Genomic DNA, 19,972 nt, shown 5'->3' on the forward strand with positions numbered 1-19,972 from the left:
ATACTGTTTATTATATGTTTATTTTTAAAAATTAAGGTGTGCATACACAGTAACTTCTCCGTTAATTTAATATTTGGCTTTTCACTCACAAGAGAAGTAAATCCTGGGACAGTAATTCTGGAACAGTAACTCCTCACACAGTTCATTTAAAATGATAATTCTAGGTTGCCAAAGGCCACTTAATTCTGTCTCTTTATAAATGCAGAGCTTCACATAGCGTCCAGGTTCATCTAAAATGTTAAAGAACATAAAAAACTAACCCTGGGCCTTTAGTCTGCAGAGCTTTAAGTATTAAAACAGCAACTCTGCCACTGAACATGAAATTTGAGGAGGACATTATTTCAAAACCTGAATTCCCTGAATATAATGTAAGTAAGTGAAAATTATTTTCAAAAAACATGGGGGGCAGAAGACCACCTCTAGGCTGTGATTTCCCCTGTCAGGGGTCTTTGCTCTTAACCACGAGGACTAATCTCCCTGAAGGGAAAATTTTGGTCCACTGCAAATTGACTGTTTTCTTTCTGCAACAGGAGGTTAAAGATGTCCACACAGAGATGCCACTGGACCCAAAGGCACCTATGAAAGGTAACTCAATATCCAGCTGCTGGTCACTCCGACACAACTAAATGGAATTCCCAGCACACACAGGCAGGACACCCTTGTTGAAGCAGCAGACTACAAATACAGGAGTCCAAATTTCCCAAGATGACTATGAAAACATGGGCATAGGTGTCTAGGGTTTTTCTTTTTTGAGGAAGACACTGCATGTTTATGGCAATAATCTGTGGGACCAGTACTTAAAAATACAATATTCAGACAGTCCAATATTCTCAAGGGAGGGGAAGGGAATGACATGGCAGCCAGCCTGGAGGTTCAAACAGCAAAGTGGTGAATTCCTGCAAGGGGTGAATTCCCACCTCTGGGTAGCCATTTGAACTCTCCAGCTCAGCCTCTTTCACACACAAATGTCAAGGGGTAATTCCAATGCTTACTGCTGGATCAAAGCATCTCCTGCTCCCCCCAGCTGTTCCTTTGCACCTTCTCTTCTTTTACAGCCTTTATCTATACATTAATGCCAACAATCCCTCATCAAAATCCATTTAAAACTTCATTTGGCTCTGAACTGATAGATCCAATTATACTTAAGTGGCTAAAATGGGACCTGGCACAGGTCCACAGTCAGCAGTGCAGTCTCCAGCGTGCTGCAAAACCGCCGTGAAAAGGCACCTCAGAGAGGAAAAGTGAAAAAAGACTACAAGGATAGGGAAGATGTTCAGCTAATGCCCCCACTGAAGAAGCTGTCAAAGCAGGGATGTCGAAGCAGAGTGTGCAGTAAAGGCTAAAAACCAGGACTGCTGGGAATCAGCCGAAGCACAAACCGCAACAGCAACCGTGGTTAATTAACATCATAACAGACTGAACTACAGGCACGGCTTCCATTCAGCTCCAGAGTCTGTCTTCTGTGTAATAAGGGCCTTCCAGATGAGCAGTGAGGGCAGCTGTGCTCCCTAGTCCAGCCCCCTTCCCGTTAAGCCCCTCGCCTGCAGTGGCAGAGGGGCCACACGTGACCCCGCGCTGGCCAAGGGCTGCTGCTCCAGGAGAGGAAACCCTCCCCTTCCGCCAGCTCTGCACATCCCTCAGCCCATCTGCAGCACAATACGATTCCTCTGGCCCGACTGACAGCGAGGGGGACGCCTCCAACAAGGAGCAGGAACCTCCCTCCCCTTCCAGGAGCAGCTGGAATCGCTGGTTTGTCTCCCGGGAGTGCACAAACACAGCTCCTGTGAGAATCACTGAGTTCTGTCCCTGGGTTTGGGAGACCGGAGCAGACAGCTGAGTAGGGCAGTGCCAGCACAGAGGGAGAGAACAACCATTCCTTTCAGCAGCTGTCCACAACAGCCTTAAGCTTAACATCAAATTCCACCTTAAATCCCAAGCAAGGTGGATCCAGGAAAACCCCCGTTCTCTGTGTTCTCTGTCAGCAAAACTCAGCTGTTTGACATGCAATCAAAAGGAGGTTGAGATTTACAGATCCAGGGATGCGTCCTGGCCCTCTCTAAGTCAAAACAGATCTGAAACTACACCCTGTTCAGGCTCTGAAACATCCTCCTTACATCCTCCTCACCTGTTTTCCCCTTATTTTAGTTCTTAGACTAAAGAAACAGGATAAAGATGCCAACAGCTCCAACGCCAAGGAACTCTGGGGTACGGGGAGTCAGTCCTGCTGCCTGAGACCAAGAATTAACAGTTGGTTGGAAATCTGGAAGCTGGTCTCACACAGAGAACAGGCAGACAGGGGAAGAGAAACAGAAACAAGGGGAGGAGAAGACAAAGCTGTTGGATTCCCTCAGATAAAAGGTAATCCTGCAGTCACACAGAAGGTGAAGGATGCTGTGAAAGCATGGGACAGTTCCAGCACTCCCAAGAGCAAGTGAAATGAACTGTTCACCTTAATTACATCTTCTGAAGGGGACCTGACCACTTTCTGCACATGAAAGGATTTAATTATCCGAAGAAAAACCAATTTGTAAAGACATCAGTGCTGATTGAGGAAGGCCTTGAGATGCTGAGTAGCAGAACCTCAGGAGGACTGAGAAAACAGAACTCCACACTACCTCTTTTCTGTTTCCAGGACATTCATGATCAACCAGATCACCTTAGCAAGGATAGGAGGGGCCAGACCCACCACTACTTTCCCTGGTAAAGGGACAGGGGAAATGAAAGGGCTTATAAAACAGCAAATAGCAGAGAAATCCTGTTCCTACAGAGTATTTACCTATTTAGGCACAGAGCTTAAAATAAGAGGTTGTAATGAAAATTCTTCTCTTTAAAGAAATGCCCAAGAAAACCCTGATCAAGTACCAATTTTCCCCTTGCTACCCTAAGATGCTGCAGCTCAACATCCTGCTGCCATCCATCATCTTTTTGCTCATGCAGGTCCTGGTTACCAAGCAGCAACTCCAGACAGACCCCTAGACCTCCATCCCTTGCTGCAATATCCTTTAACAGGCAGCTTCCAAACCACACTCATGGATTTAAACACGTTAAAATCCAAGATGCAGCAGAGAACAAGGAGCCAAGTGTTAAAGTCAGCTCCTCATCATTCCAGCACTGGTGACTCTTCTACAAACCAGGGCCTGAACTTAACACTTCTTTCTCAGCATGGAGCTGCTCTTTCTAAACCTCCATGGCACTGAAACATATTCACCCCCAAAAAATCACTAAAGGATAAGTGAGATTTACTCATATTTGGAGAATAAAACCCCCAGGATGCAGCCAGAAACAGCAAACAAGCTGGAGGCTTGGAGAGGTTTTCATCTTATAAACTCGAGACCAAGCAGTTCTCAGCTGGACTTTTTCCTCCCCTGCATTTCATATGATTTTAGGGTCACTGAGATGCCCCAGGGGTTTTTCCCCACAGCACAGCTGTTATTGAGGTCTCACTCTCTGGGACATCCCCACTGCAGACGTACCAAGGGCAGCACTGGAGATCAGCACAAGGGGCAGTGACAGGGAAGCGCCACGTGGGGACCAGCTGAGGGGCTTGTCCAATTCACAGCGATTTTCAAGTCACAGAAAGAGAGGTGCTGTCTCAGAAGTCAGCAAAAAATTAAAGATCAGATTAAAAACTGACTCACCTGTGTAGATATTTTTGCTATCAAGGTGTTACTGGTCACACACCACACGTAAGGCCTTGAAATCACCCATCTCCTATCCTGCTCCACCCTATTCTGGGGGTAATTAAGCAGCTCAGACTGTTCTTTGCCATACAAGATGCTAAACTGGATACCTGCTAGATTTTGAGGTGTGAACTTACTGTTTACAATGTCCCCCTGCAGCTGGAGAATTTGTGGAACTGGAATGGTGAGAATAACTACATCAAACTGCTCCGGTGGCCCCACCTTCCTGGAGACTTCCCACTTCCCACCTCGGAGAGAGATGTGAGTTACATGCTGCTCATACAGGACATCTGCACCTGCACGGAAAAAGGAGCAGTTAAATCCATGTCCCAGTGAATTCCAGAGAGAAAATGCAGAGTGGTTTCTCTGGAGCCAGGCTGGGAGAGCTGGGGGTGTTCACCTGGAGAAGAGAAGGCTCCAGGGAGAGCTGAGAGCCCCTTCCAGGGCCTAAAGGGGCTCCAGGAGAGCTGGAGAGGGACTGGGGACAAGGGATGGAGGGACAGGACAAAGGGGAATGGCTTCCCACTGACAGAGGACAGGGTTAGATGGGATATTGGGAAGAAATTCTGCCCTGTGAGGGTGGGGAGGCCCTGGCACAGGTTGCCCAGAGAAGCTGTGGCTGCTCCTGGATCCCTGGAAGTGTCCAAGGCCAGGCTGGATGGGGCTTGGAGCAACCTGTGCTAGTGGAAGGTGTCCCTGCACATGGCAGGGGGTGGGACTGGGTGAGCTTTAAGGTCCCTTCCAAACCAAACCAGTCTGTGATTCTAAGATTCTCTAATTCAACTCAGTAAACAGAGGGAGAGCTCCCAGCTGCTCTCTTTGCCAGGTTATTTCCCCTGGCTTTACTGAGCTGAACCAATCCAGAGGGAAACCCAACAAACACAGGAGGTGGCACTGGGTAAGCAATCAAAACACCCCCCCAGGTGCTGAGAAAGACAGCACTGTCCCTGTTAGCAACTGAAGACAGGGACATATAGTTAATTATTTGCAAGATTAGTGTCTAAAAAACCAGCTAAGTAAAAAAAAAAAAAAAACAATCACACGGAAGGACCAAAGCCTGAGTGCTCCTACAACTCATATTTTTCAATCCAGGCTGAAATTAGTCACTGAAATGCACACCTGGTTCTACCACATAACACCTAATGCAGCAGTTACATGGTTTAAACCAAGTTTAAACCAGCAGGTGATCTCCTCCTCTGGCCTTTTCTAAAGGCTCACATCCTGCAGAAGCACTCCTTCCTCCGAAACACAGGCTAGAGTTCACCACTGTGCTCCCAGTTACACAGCAGTTAAGTATCCACTCAGAAAAAAGCCACCCAAACGCTCACTTCATTCCAGCTGCAACTCAAATCTCTTCCTAACCACGATCTCCCACTAAATTATCTTGTCCTAATCGTGCTAGGCCCGACTTTCATATGCTAAAGTCACCGGTGTAAATATAGGCTTGGCCCCTGAGCCTACAGATGTTCTATTTATGTAGGGATTTTTACATGCCAGGCCTGCAGGACTTGGAAACTCACAGAGCTCCCAGACATGTTTATCTATCCATGCCACTTCCAGGCATACATAAACAAACAAGGAACTTAAACATCCTCAACAGAAATTTAAATTCGAAAGACAGTTCAGGAGTGCCGTCATTAAAACCTTTCATTTCACACAAAGGCATCTAAAAAAGTTACCTGACTCTTTTAAATAATACTTGACGACCGAGGAGATGCCCTGGGGTGCCACATAATTGTAGGAGCCTTCTCTCACCACCATTCCTTCCACGGGAGCAGTCAGCGGTGTCAAGATGCCGTGAGACAGAAGTTCCTCATAGAAGCTTGGAGGGAGGAAAAATACACAGAGGTGAAAACTCTCTCCATTTTTCCACAGTTAAAGTTGAGGCCAGGCTAACTTTCGAGTTTAGAGAACAGCTTTTAGCAAGCGGCGTTTGAAGGCAGGTAATGCACCAAGCAGCCGTAAAACAACCAACTCCCTCGCTATTGTCCTGTGTCTGGCCTTCTACCCGAGAGCAAGGCTGCCCCTAACGGGACTGCCAGCGGTGTGACCCGAAGGCACGGGAACAGGCGACAGCTCCTTAAAGCTCTGAGCACGAACCGCAGGAGCATCCCAGCCCCCGCACGCAGCTGCCTGAAACGCACCTTTTCCCGGCTTTCCACACAAATTTTACATCTTTTTACATCGCTGCTACACCTCCACCCCCTTCCTCAAGGCATAGCGAGCTACCCCCGGGTCTTTTATCTCAACCCACGTGCGTTTTCCAGCTTTTATCCTCCCATTGCTCTCCGCTGGCGGGGGAGCGAGGGTTGTCGGGCTGGGGTTAAATTAAACCACGACACCTGTGCCCGCAGCGAGCCCGAGCAGCCCCAAACCTGCTCCCGAAACACAGCTGCCCACCTGCCGCGACGGGGGCGGGATGAGCGGGACGGGGGCGGGATGAGGGAGCGCGGGGGGCGGGCGGGGGCCGGATCCAAAGCGCTGGGGGCGGGATGGGGCGGGATGGGGCGGGTCTCACCTGAGCCGCGGCCCCGCCAGCTCCGTGTCGCAGGTGACGAACTGCGCGCCCAGGTCGGCGCTGCCCAGGTCGCCGCGGGTCGTGCTCATGCGGCCCCCTGCGCGACAGCCAGTCAGACACCGACACGACACACGCACGACATGACACGACACAGGACACGGTCCCCCCCCCCCCCCGCCGGACCCACCTGCGCCCCGCGCCTTGTCCCAGACGGCCGCGCGTCCCCGCGCCCCCCGCGGCAGCAGCGCCGCGCACGCCCCGCCCGTGAGCCCCGCGCCCACCACCAGCACCCGCGACATGGCCCCGACCACAGAGCACCGCCCCGGCCGGCCGGGGGAGCGGCCAAGGCACGCCCGGCACGGCAGAGAGCCGCCCGTGGGTGGAGCGGGGAGGACACGGCCGGGGACGGCGCGGGTGTGCGCGGGAACGCGCGGGCGCAGCGGCACGCACGGCGGTACACACAGCTGTACACGCACAGCTGTACACGCACAGCTGTACACACACAACCCTGTACATGCACACCTGTACACACACAGAGCTCTACATCCTGTACACGCATCTGTACCCACACCTGTACCCACACCTGTACACACACAACCCTGTACATGCACACCTGTACACACACCTGTACACACACAACCCTGTACATGCACACCTGTACACACACAGAGCTGTACATCCTGTACACACATCTGTACCCACACCTGTACACACATCTGTACAGGCACAGCTGTACACACATCTGTACACACACAGCTGTACTCACACGCTGTACACACACAACCCTGTACATGCACATCTGTACACACACAGAGCTGTACATCCTGTACACACACCTGTACACACATCTGTACGCACAACCGTACATCCTTGTTCATACACCCACCTGTACACACACATCTGTACACGCACACAGCTGTAACACACAGCTGTACATCCTGCACATACACACTCCTGTACACACCTGTACACACACATCTGCACACACACACCTGGACACACACATCTGTACAAACACACCTGGACACGCACATCTGTATATCCTGCACATACACACACCTGGACACACACATCTGTACACACACCTGTACACACACCTGTACAAATCTGTACACGTGTACACACACATCTGTACAAATCTGTACATGTGTACACACACATCTGTACAGACATGTGTACATCCTGTACATACACACACCTGTACACACACACAGCTGTACTCACACACCTGTGTACACACACCTGTACACACCCCCCTCTGTCCTGTGCATACACCTGTAACACACAGACCTGTACATCCTGTATACACACACACCTGTACACACACCTGTCCTGTATACACACACCTGTACACACAGCCCTCTGTCCTGTGCACACACCTGTGTACACACACCTGTACACACCCCCCTCTGTCCTGTGCATACACCTGTAACACACACACCTGTATATCTTGTATACACACACACACCTGTACACACGCCTGTCCTGTATACACACACCTGGACACACAGCCCTCTGTCCTGTGCAGACATCTGTGCACACACACCTGGACACACAGCCCTCTGTCCTGTGACACACACCTGGACACACACACCTTGCATGCCCACACACACACCCCTGAACACACATGTGCACACACATCCCCTCTGCACGCACACGTGCCAAGGGGCACCTGGCTGCACTGCAGGACCTGGGGATGCTGGTGGACACCAAGTTGAACACGAGTCAGCAATGTGTCCTTGTGCAACGAAGGTGAACAGTGCCCTGGGCTGCAGGAGGAGGATGTTGGCAACAGGTCGAGGGAGGTGACCCTTCCTTACCCCCTACTCAACACTGGTGAGGCCAGACCTGCAGTGCTGTGTCTAGTTCTGGGCTTCCCAGTACAAGAGAAAGTCCAACTGGAAAGGCGACCAGGAGGATGGTTGGGCACCAGAGACGTGGGACTGCTCAAGCAGGAGAAGAGAAGGCTCACAGGGAGGGTCCCATAAGTACCCAGGTTCTTCTCAGTGGTGCTCAGGGCCAGAGACAACTGGCAAAATGAAACTCCAGAGGTTCCCTCTGAATATAAGGAAACACTTGTTTACTATGAGTGTGACCAAGCACCAGTGCAGGATGCCCAGGATGGATCTCCATCCCTGGAGATACTCAAAAGCCATCTGGACATGGTCCTGGGCAAACAGCTTTATGTGGCCCTGTGTGAGCACTGGGGGATGAACAAGATGACATCCAGAGGTCATTCTGACCTCAACCAGCCTGTGATTCTGTGATGAGCCATCTCCACCATCAGACTGACTTCATTCCAGTAGTCCAGGAATGCTCTAGAACTGGGTTTGATCTGCCCTACTGAGCAGCTTTTACCATAATCAAAACCTGGCCCCCTGGAGATGCTACCCAGAAGGGATTGCTGGAGGGTGTGACACCTTCCAGAAAGTGCTGATGGGCCATGTCCAACACCTGGGGGTTTTATGAAACCCTGCATGACACTGGCATAGTTTGATGTTAGGAAAGTGGGATCCTGAGATGCTGAAATTGGAGTAGATAGTGCTGAAGGCTGGTGACATGTGTGCACCACCTCTGCCTGGGAAAAACAAATTCCCATTCTGAGAGCCTTGAGCGTGGGCAACTGCTGGGAAGTATTTGGATTGCTATCCTTTCCCAGCTGTGTAGGTGAGAGAAGAAATTCCAGACAATTTCTGATAGGATCGTTGTGGTATGGGGGACACCAGAACCTGGCACTTTGGCAGGTTTAGCAGCAGATTGCTGTGAAGTCCCTTCTGTGGAGCTTGTTGTGCCTAAGGGAGACAGGTGTTGGTGACGCTCATTTTCAGTGGGAGCTCCAAGTTGACTTCAAGGCAGATATTGTTTAATGGAAACTTCTTGGAGAAAGGTTGGAGCTGAGTGCCTAACCACCCCCTGGGGGAAGGACCTTTCCCCTATATCCAACCTGTCCACGATGGGTAGTGCTCAAGTTTCCATTGCAATGGAAAAAGCTCTGTGCTCACCGGTGCACACACCATGGGGACTGCTAGCAGAGAAAGCAGGAGTGTTGTAAGAGAGGGCTGCATGAGTTGGGTGAGAACTCTTGGATGTATGACATGTTCCTGCCTTGGGGTTAAACACCTACTTGAAGTATGTGGCGGTGGCAGGCGGCCCTGGATGAGGGCAGGGCATGGTAACGCTCTGTTTAGGAGCTGTGGCATAACAGCCTTACTGGAAAGGACCTGGGAGGGGTGGTGGGCACCAAACTGAGCAGGAGCCAACAATGTGCTCCCTCCTCAAAGATGGAGAACGCCAGCCTGGGCCACTGGGGCAGCCAGGGCTGCCTGGGTCAGTTGTCACCCCTGGGAGGTCAGACCTGGATGCTGCATCCAGTTCTGGAGTGCTGGGTGAGAGGGATGGGGAGACAACCCATGGAGGCTGGAAAACTGGCAGTGACCCTACGGCGGGAGGTGGATGGAGCTGAGTTCATTGGTTCTGGCCATGGGGAGGATGAGGGTGGTCTGAGAGCAGCCTGTGACTCCTCAGGGGGCAAAAGCTGATAGAGCAAAATGCCTCTCTGAAGGGTCAGGGAATATGATAAGGGAAAAAGTTGTTGCGCCTTTGGATGTTGGCTCTGGACGCGTGGAAGTGAAAACACTTCTTTCCATGGAGAGTGTGGAGCAGCTCTGGGATGGTCACCTGTGGGATCTCCATCCTGGGTGATTTCCAAAACGTGGCTACTCAAAGGCAGGGTCGGTCTGATCCAGTTGTGGGAACCGTCTTGCCTCTAGTGGGGCAGCAGAGGGAACCCTCTAGAGATCCCTTCCCACCAACATTTCTTTGATGTCATGGCCATGTAACGAAGTTCAAGGGACTCTCCTCGATCCCATTCAGCCTGTACAGTGGTGATGCTTCAGCAAGAGCTGCACGTGACCTTTGAGAGGACAGAGCATCTCGTAAGACCTGTGATAATGTCTCACTCTTCTAGTGCTGTGGGACTCTTTTGAGTGCAGCCTTGGTCTTGCACCTTTCAGGGAGGACAGTGCCTCCAGATGAGCGTGACCAGAGTTGCTCCTCTGCCCTTTCCCTGGAGTGCATTATCTGTTTCCTCCAAAGATGAAAGTCAAAGGTGTCTCACCCAGAGAAGTGTGGCTTCAGTACCCTAAAACCGAGCCCCTCTTAACGTCCAGATCCCTGAATTACGAACCAGTGTTCTACTGTGGCTGTGTTTAAAGAGTGGGACCAACTGCCAGATCTAGGTGTGTGCCTTGGATGCATCTCAGGTCCATTCCAGGCTGACAGCCAGGAGACATCTTTCCCTACTGACCTTTCACCGCGATTTTCAAAGCAAAACAATCCAGGAGAGCAGGGCAGAGGACACCCTGCCACGGGTGATGGAGAGGGATGACTCTCCCTGTTGGCAGGGCACATGTAGGACAGGGTGCTTAGGTACTCTTCATATTTTCCTGTAAGGGTGTGAAAAACAAGGATGTCGTGGTGGGTTGACCCCAGCCAACATCTAAGCACCCACACAGCTGCTTGTTTGCTCCAGCCCCCACCCCAAAGTGGGACAACTGGAGGGAATTGGAAGAGCAAAAGTGAGAAAACTGGGTCAAGAAAAAGAGTGTTGCTATGGCAAATTGGCTGTGTCCCATCCCTGTGGTATGAGGAAAGGGAACTCCATCCCAGCCTGACCCAGCGGAGATGTTTTTAGTCTGTTGCCTTGGATTTAATCTCCATCACACATTTGACATCTCTGTCTATATAACAAGGGGTTGTAGAGTTCCACAGGAACATCATCATCTCTAAACCATCTAAGATCTGCCACTGGAAATCCATTTTAGACTTTGATCTTCCTTTGCAATAACTTAATTATGTCTCCTGGAATAAATAAATCACCTGCTCACTGAAAGGTGAAACTGGAAACTTTCTTCAGCAATATCAATTAAACCACTTTATCAATGGACATCACCTCCGAGCATCCACGGTTATTTGTCTCTGCCTAAACAGTATTTAACTGGCCTCCACAAACAAATTCTGGGAAACTGTGCTTTCTAAACCATGGTGTTGCCTAATGATTTACATGTTCTATATTTCAGTGTGTTTACATTTGGCCTTCTCTGTTAGTGTCACCCCACCCTCCAGACAGTTCAAATAGGGCTGTCTCCAGAGACATGAGGAGCACTGCACCGTGCACCAGCGAGAGGTGACCCTCAGTCCCCTGCTGCTGCCCTGTGCCCCTCTCCATCTCCTCTGCATCGCTTCCCTGCACCGCCCATCCATCCCAGGGGCTCACACCTCCCTGTCTCCTGCCGCAGGAGCTGTGCCACCCCTCGGCTGGGCTGCTTGCCCTCCCTTCTGTAAAGGTGAGTGTGGGAAAAGCACTGCTCGAGCTGGGTCTCGGTGTGGGTGTGAAGGGCACTTGTGACTCCAGCCCAGTGGCCCACGTTTGTCTGAGAGCAGGGGACCCACGTCTGATCTGCTGGGTTGGTTCTAGAGGTTGGTCCTAGAGGTTGGTCCAGACCAGTTTTCTCTGCCCAGTAGTCCATCACCTCATGGTCACTGAGGGAAAAACCCTGCCCAGACCTTTCAGCATCTGTTTAAGGACCTGTTATCCATAACCATATATAAAAATTGCTATTTCCATTTACCTTTACCACCTTCTGTGGTAGATTCACTCTCCAGAACACAGAATACTTTTTTAAGCTGTGTGAAACCCAGTGATGTCTAGATCTCCTGGAAGATACATTTCTCTCAGTTTTGTGCATAGACTGGCACTTATAAACATCCTTTTCTGAATTAAATGTAATAAATGTAATAAATTCTAATTTTTTTCACAATAATCAAGGAGAAGGACAAGTAGTTAGAGATTTTCTTGTCACAATTTCATTTCTGTTTAGGGAGGGAATGCAGTGTTGGGGATATGAGAGACAGTGTTTGCACAGCCATCAGTCTGCTGGGGGGAACACCGGAATTTACCATTTAAAGTGGGACCCACAGCACTCTGTCATGGGTTGGTTTTAAAGCCATAATTAAATGCTCAGAGATTTCCAATTGGCAATACCTTGCCTTGCATCCTGACACTCCTGTAGAAAGCAGGAAAGGTCGCCCCCAGCACTGGCAGTGTGGCTGTGTTGTTCCAGGCGGGGCGAGGATGTGGCTGGCTCTAGCTCTGGTGTCTGTGTTCCACGGGATGGGATCCGGGCAGTGCCTCTTGAATTCTCCGTTTCCCAAGAATCCAGAAGCACGGATGAACGTCGTAAGTACAATGGCACTGGGGCAATAGTCCAGGAAACAGCCAGTGTAAAACACTGAGAGTTAAATACTGCATTTAGGGATTGCCTCGGAGGAGCCTTGAAAACATCATTATTTGCTTTCTTCTTGCAGAGTGAAATGGTCTCGTACTGGGGATACCCCAGTGAGGAGTACGACGTGGTGACAGAGGATGGCTATATCCTTCACCTGGACAGAATTCCTCACGGGAGAGAAAATGCTGGATGCCTAGGTAAAACTGGTACCCTACAGGACACCCACACCTTTTGCTGTTGCCTGGGATACCAGGGCTCGTGCAAGAGGGTTTCCAAGGTTCCCCGTGGCTTGGCATCTGTGGCATCACTGTTGAACAGCCAGAATTTGTAGGGTAGACTGATCCCTTGCAGCCATGTTTTCTCACCCTTTGTGGACCCCATGCCCCTGTCAGGCTGCAATCCCAGCAATGAGAAGCATCCCATCCTTCCTGGTTCCTCACGCACAACTTGGGTTTCCCCCAGGAGCCTGGATTCCAATATGTGGTCCTGCAGCCACATGGGGGGTCAGGATACTGGTCAGTACTCCTTGAGGAGCTTCCAGGGGATCCTCTTGTCCTGTGAGGAGTGACAATGGGGGGGGGCAGATCCATGAAAAGGTGCACCTTTTCCCATCACATCTCCAGGCTGCTCCGTGTTTGCCCACAGAGCTCCCGGGGCAGCCCGAGTTCTGCCAACGCTCCCAGAGGCACTGGGGATAAAGGCAAAGATACGATGCACCCGGTGCATCTGCTACGTAACAAACCTGCTTTGTTACTGAAATCCAGGGGAACACTGACACAAACCTCCCCAGACCCCGACTGCCACAATTCAGGAGGATAATGCTTCCTAAACTGTCTCCAAGGATAACAGACAGCACTGAAAAAAAAAGTCATCCCGACTCCTGTCTTCCAGGTGCGAGACCCGTCGCGTTTCTGCAGCATGGTCTCCTTGTAGAAGGCAGCAGCTGGGTCACCAATCTGGCCAACAACAGCCTGGGCTTCATTCTCGCCGATGCTGGCTACGATGTTTGGATTGGGAATAGCAGAGGGACCACTTGGTCCAAGCAACATCTGCTCCTGTCTCCCAAACGGGACGATTTCTGGGCTTTCAGGTAAACGGGTAGTTTGGGGGCCTCAGGAACAACCAAATTCTTTCATCTTCAGAAGATGATGATGCCCTGTCTCAGGGAGGAGTGAAGCAGGCTGAGCTGAAGCACATCCACTTATTTGAGGTGAAAACCCCATGTGCTTTCCCAAGGACACACTGAGTAGGATGAAGAAGTTTGTGGGGTGATCCTGCCCTCCCTGCTGATTTTGTGGTTTGGTGGTGGTGGTTGGGCAGATGTAGATGCTGCAACTCTCAGTAAGGTGTCTACTCTTCCCTCTGCAGCTTTGATGAAATGGCTAAATACGACCTCCCAGCAATGATAAACTTTATTGAACAGAAAACAGGACAGAAACAGTTGTATTACATCGGTCATTCACAAGGCACCACTGTAGGTGAGTGGGACTTTTGGACCCATCTTGGTGACAGCAGGGAATGTCTACATCATCTCTGGGACCTGCAAAATCTGAATTTAAATTTAATCTGAATTTTAAACCTGAATTTAAAATTTACTGAAATTAAGCTGTGTACATGACTGTCTTGAAAGAGTAAACCATTTCTGTCTACTTTCTTCCCCCCCCCCCCAGCTTTTATAGCCTTTTCCACCATGCCTCAGCTGGCTCAGAAAATCAAAATGTTCCTTGCTCTAGCACCTGTGACCACAGTTACATTTTCTCCAAGTCCAGTTAGAAAGCTCGCACTCTTTTCTGACCATGGGCTTAAGGTATGTTGGTCCAGACTATATTGTGAGTGTAGTTTTTAACAGGGATTGTGAAACTACTTACATAGAATATTTCAAATCATTTACAGAGAGAGAAACTCTGTGCTCTATCTGTTCTCATAACAAAGAGAATCACACATATCAGTCCAGAGACCTTCTGTCCTGAATTTACTCGCCAAAATGTTCTGGCAGAATTAGAGCCAAAATGTTGGCAAATAAAACCGGTTGTGAATTGAGCCTCACCGCTCAGCTCCAGAGCGTAATGGATGTAAGATGTCACGCACATAAAAAACAGGGAACAGAAGCATTTAACAGGATGCAAGGAAGGCTCCACTTGTGGGCATTCTCATACCTTAATATGGGGGTAAAACGGAAGCTGTGAAGTGGTGGTTGCTTTGGGGAAAAAGCACGACCAGATTTTGTATTTCATGAGTACATTTGCAATTTTGCAGGAGATATTTGGCAGCAAAGACTTCCTCCCACACACTGCCCTGAGTGAGCTCTTCCTTTCCAAGTTCTGTGCCTGCTCGAAGACCTGCCTGAGGTTCTTGTCTGTGGCGTTCGGATTTAACTGGAAGAACACAAACATGGTACGTAGGAACAGATCTGCAGAGGGCCCTCAGTGTCCTCCTGAAGGACGAAGCCTTGGAGCCAGGTGGGCCCTGCTGTGAAATGTGCTGGTGTCCTTTCAGAGCCGGGTCGATGTGTACGCCGGTCACGTCCCAGCGGGGACTTCAGTCCAAAACATAATCCACTGGTTGCAGGTAAACCTTCCCTGCTGCTTTCCTGTGCAGAGTATTTTGTGGGCAGTCTGTTGTGTTGGTTGCTGCAAGACACATCTTGGTTGTATCTTTATTGTACCTTCTGCTTTCACCCCTCCAAAAATGCTTGGCAGCTTCTTGTAGAAGTAGCAAAGCAGAGCGGCCCCAAAGGAGAGGATCCTTAAAGAGAAACACTGGAGGTGAGGACTCTGCATCCACAGCAGGCACATGTCAGGGCTCTTATTTCAGAGCAGCTCCAGCCTTGCCCTGCAGCCTGAGGGCCACTGGCAATCACACTGGGGCAGAGATTCTTCTGGACAGCATCCAATTAAACTTATTACCAATTAAGTTGATTATTTCTTCTTCTTCCCATTGTGGGCATGGGAACAGCCACCACCAGAGCCCCTGTGACACTGCAGTTGTGCTCTGCTGCCCTCATTCTCTCCTCCCAAGGCTAAAGGTACCTGGATGTTTGCACAGTTCTTTGTGGATCATGGATTGAGCCTGAGCATCTTCTCCGCAGGCACAGCCTCTTCCCAGTGTGGCACTCCTGCCCAGAGACCCCAAAATAACTTTGTGGGCTTTGGAGCAAGAGCACACACTCCATTTTCTGAAGTGCTGTTGCTCAGTGGTGTGAGTCTTCATCAGTCCACCAGGTTTTCTCTTCTGTCTATAATTTTAAGATTCTTTGCCAGATTTCAGCGTATCAGTTGAGCAGTGAGTGACTGAGAGCAAAATGAGGGGCACTGAGGACAAATTACAGCCTGGGGGAATCAGGCTGGAGGTGGGGAATCCTTCTTCTCCTGGAGTGGGGAATGGCCTGGGACAGTGCCCAGGGACATGGGAGGGATCAAGCCACAGCCACCCTGACCTTGTATTGCTGATAGTCCTGTTCCAGTTAGACAGGAGATGTTCAGAGGCTCCTTCCAACCCCACGTCTTTGATCGTGTCACTTCAGGCCAATTCTTCAGCCAACAGTGAATATTTAGAGTCCTAATCCCACTCTATAGAACATTTTTATTTTCTCCCATCCTGCCATTAACCACAAACCATAGAAACATAATCTCTGTTCATTTGTCCAAACTAATGACAGTAATTAACTGTACTGGGCCTATGCCAGACCTGTGAGACACACTTGAAAAATCTTACCAGTTCAGTGACAAAAACCAACTTTGGAGTTTCCTCTTTTAAAGTGGCTGCCCCCCCCCCCAGAACTGTGATTTCATTTAGACTGTTGAATGTCTGAATTTGCTGCAGGGATTTCAGAGTGGGGCACTGAGAGCTTTTGATGGGGGGACCATTTACAACAGTCTTCGCTATAGACAGGTAAGTGCTTCCAATGGCTCTGGTCTTCCCTTTCACTTATACATCCCATTCCCATCCATTCCCCTGAATTTATGGTCCTCTCCTCGCAAATTCAAGTAGCAAGTCAGCAGGATCTCTGCTTGGAACAACAGCAATGTCTGCTCTGAACTCCATTTTGCAAGTACCTTTTAGATGGTGACAAGCATTAGGGGCTTTTCACTTCCAGTAGGACAAGGGGAAATGGTCTCAAGTTGCACCAGGGGAGGTTCAGGTTGAATATTAGGGAAAATTTCTTCACTGAAAGAGTGGATAAGCATTGGAACAGAAAAAAAATCCCAACAAACTTCTTTCTTCCCTAAACAAGAAAAAAATCGAATTGTCCCGAAGGTGACGTTCTTCTGAACTGGAATAATCACACTGCAGGTAGCAGGATATATGGCTGATAAATGCCCTGATGGCAAGTCCTCAGGGTGTTGAGCTAAAACAACCCTCCAGGGCATTTTAATTTCAAGAACTTGCTTCCAAGCACTTTCCTGCTGTTATGGAGCTGAGGAAAAGGCTGGTGCTTGCGTGAAGCATAACCACAAACCCCGGCAGAGCTGGTTGGGAGGGACCTCTAGAGGTCCCCAGTTCAACCAACCTCCTGCTTGAAGCAGGATGATCCACCAGCATTAGATCAGAGCAGCTGAAATTCTGCCTGCTTATCAAAATTGTCTGTAGGATCAGAACCAGAATTTCTAGCAGGCCAGAACTAGTTTATTGATTAATTTAAATTAAATTATAGCGCATCAGGTGCCACAACTTTGAATGGAACTTCTCCTCTTTCTAAAAGAAAGCCTTCCCAGTTTTTATTTCCCTCCATTCCCGAAGAACAGCAATTCCTCTTGCACAGTGCAGGTTTTGTTGCATTCCAGCAATGTCTCTCCCTTGTGAAACCCTGCTCTTCCATCCCTTCAGGAGGGTCCGCCGCGCTACGACGTGAAGGACATGGAAGTGCCCACGGCCATCTGGAGTGGTGGGCTGGACTGCCTGGCAGATCCCCGGGACACAGCCCTCCTGCTCCCCCAGATCAAGAACCTGGTCCACCACAAGCTGATTCCCCAGTGGAACCACCTGGATTTCATACTGGGGCTCGATGCAACCGAGACTTTGTACCTGGAAATGCTTGACACCATGAAGAAGCATCTGTAAAGATGCTGGTTTGGTTTTACCCTTTTTTTTTTTTTTTTTTTTTTTGGCTAATGTATCTTGTAAGTTTAGCGCTGCCTTTAAACGATTTTGAAATTTCTCTCCATTTGGAGCACCTGAATAAAGCTGATCAAAATGCTTTTAACTACAGCAGTGACAGGGTGGGGAGAGGAGCCTTCAGATCATTCCTGACTGATATTGCATTCCCTTCCCTTCTTTCTTTTTCTTTTTTTTTTCTTTCTTTCTTTTTATTTTTCCTTTTTTGTTGTTTTTTCTTCTCACTCCATCTCCTGCCATGGGCAGAGACACCTCCCACTAGCCCAGGTTGCTCCAAGCCCCGTCCAACCTGGCCTTGGACACTTCCAGAGATCCAGGGGCAGCCACAGCTTCTCTGGGCAACCTGGGCCAGGGCCTCACTCCCCTCACAGGGCAGAATTTCTTCCCAATATCCCATCTAAACCTACTCCCTGTCAGTATGAAGCCATTCCCCCTTGTCCTGTCACTCCAGGCCCTTGGAAATAGTTTCTCTCCATCTTTCTTGTGGGTTCCGTTCAGGTCATCTCCTTAGAGACAAAACAGTGGTTTTGAAATTCAATAAGAATTGTAATTAATCACCCTTTCAATGTGGTTGAATATAGAGAAAGAATCGAGAAATAAATAAACCCTGAAAAGATATTACCAGAAATCCTGAAGGGAAATTACAGAGAGACAGTCCAGGCTGTGATTCTGATGTGGAAATGTGCAAAAGCCAAATTAAAAAAGGGGCTTAGGGGATATACAAAGTGCCTTAGGGAATATACAAAGGGTTTATCTGACTCGTTTAGAAAAAAAAGATTGAGTCATTCATTTTTGTGTTGCCTGTTTTCTTACTGGAGTTCTTTCACCAACTCCAGAACACACACGTGGGAGCAACAAAATCCTCCCTGGCAGTGGATTTGTGCAGCTCCAACCACAGAGGGTTCAGCCCACATTTGGCACCCCTGTGCCCTGCTCACAGAGAAAGTGGTGATCCCAGAGGTGTCAGGAGGTGTTGATGACTTTTTCTTTAGCCTGAAGGAAGGACAGTTATTTTACAGCAACGGCCAAAATCCAGACGCTTTGTTATCATATAAACTTGATAAATACGTTAATGACGTGACCACCACATCATGAGTCTCAAGGAGGAAGAGTCCAGGTCTGAGGCGAAGCAACACTTCAAGGAGAAATTAATTCCTCCAGCCCATGCACTGGGGCACAGTCAGATCTTCGGGCTGTTGTGCTCCCTTTAAAATTCCCTGGAAAACCTGCATCACCTGGAAGTGGCCAAAGATCAATGAGAGGTTTCTGAAAGCAGGAAATCAGTGTGAGGGAGAGCAGCCTTTCCAGATGTTGTCGCAGGTTATTTTTTGTAACAGAATTTGTCACTGGAATTTGCGTGGCAGAAATGAGTGGCAGGGATTCCCCCCCAGTGCTGGGTGTTCCTGTGCTGGATATGTCCCTGTGCTGGCCATCCTTCCGGGAGAAACTTCCCGGGGGGACTCCCAGGGAAGCCACAGCAGGTTTGTGTTTGTTCCTCTGCCCCTTTCTTCACAGCTCCTGTCCCAAACCTTTCTTCTCAGGAGAACAAAGCCAGAAAGCAAAATGAAAATTTAATGAAAGTTACTTATGAAAAGAAGCTTGCATTCATTACAGTTCCCTGGTATAGCACAAAGGCACGTTGGTTACAGTAAATAATTCATGATTTCATTCTTTCTCCCCCCCGCCCCCCCATTTTCTTCCTAAATATGTTGCTTCTGCCTCATTCCAAACAGCTTTCTGTAAAATTGTCCTTTTAGGCAATGCTCTTCACCTAATCTGTTTATTCAGTTTGTTCAAGACAGTCCATTTCCAGTAAATACTTTTTTCTCTGCTAAGAACATGACTTGTAATTTTTATCAGGTGATCAGATTATCAGATTAGGATACTGTTTGCTTTTCTGACTTCAAGAAATTCTGTAAGCATCTTTCTGTAATACAAATTCTTGCTTAAGTTAATCCTGTTTAAACACATCTCTTTTTTTTTTCTTTTTCTTTTTTTTTTTTAAATTCCCTTTCCACTTCTGTGGAAACAATTTGCCCAACGCAAGAATAAAAAAAAGAATAAAATTAATATGCAGCTTCAGTTGGTATTTTGTCATAGGGACAAGAGGACTTTTCCCTGATTGCTTTGTCTCCTTTGCTGTGCCTGAGCATTTTCTTTCTCTTTCAAAACCCCGAAACAAAGCCGTGACCCAAATCCTCGCTGAAATGAAAATAAATCAGCTGCCGGCAGTGGGAGATGTTTGCAGATGGGACATGTGGCTGGGCCCAGGAGGTGTATAAACAAGCAAGCAAACTCCAAATCCTCCCGTGGGGTCTCCAGAGGGGATCAGAGATCCCGGGGACAGCCCCTCAGCCAGGAGTTGGGGATGA

General features: G+C 49.0%; 2 protein-coding genes across 2 annotated transcripts in view; one reads left to right on the top strand and one right to left on the bottom strand.

Moving 5' to 3' along the window:
• Positions 1-6,295, bottom strand: part of RNLS (renalase, FAD dependent amine oxidase) — a 63,940-nt gene extending 57,645 nt beyond the window's left edge. The window contains exons 1-3 of the mRNA XM_032695514.1: positions 6,199-6,295; positions 5,360-5,502; positions 3,818-3,976 (exon numbers count right to left, since the gene is read on the bottom strand). Of these exons, the coding sequence (XP_032551405.1) occupies positions 3,818-3,976; positions 5,360-5,502; positions 6,199-6,287 (391 nt within the window). The 5' untranslated portion in view covers positions 6,288-6,295. The remainder of the gene's footprint in view (positions 1-3,817; positions 3,977-5,359; positions 5,503-6,198) is intronic.
• A 6,117-nt stretch (positions 6,296-12,412) lies between these two features.
• On the top strand, positions 12,413-17,546 carry LOC116790153 (lysosomal acid lipase/cholesteryl ester hydrolase-like). The gene is made up of 9 exons (XM_032694889.1): positions 12,413-12,436; positions 12,565-12,682; positions 13,377-13,575; positions 13,854-13,963; positions 14,156-14,292; positions 14,742-14,879; positions 14,982-15,053; positions 16,308-16,376; positions 17,313-17,546. The coding sequence occupies exons 1-9, from the start codon at positions 12,428-12,430 to the stop codon at positions 17,544-17,546; spliced, it is 1,086 nt and encodes a 361-aa protein (XP_032550780.1). The 5' UTR covers positions 12,413-12,427.
• Positions 17,547-19,972: the final 2,426 nt, after the last annotated feature.

Source organism: Chiroxiphia lanceolata, chromosome 8 (assembly GCF_009829145.1).
Source record: "Chiroxiphia lanceolata isolate bChiLan1 chromosome 8, bChiLan1.pri, whole genome shotgun sequence".
Classification (NCBI taxonomy): Eukaryota; Metazoa; Chordata; class Aves; order Passeriformes; family Pipridae; genus Chiroxiphia; species Chiroxiphia lanceolata.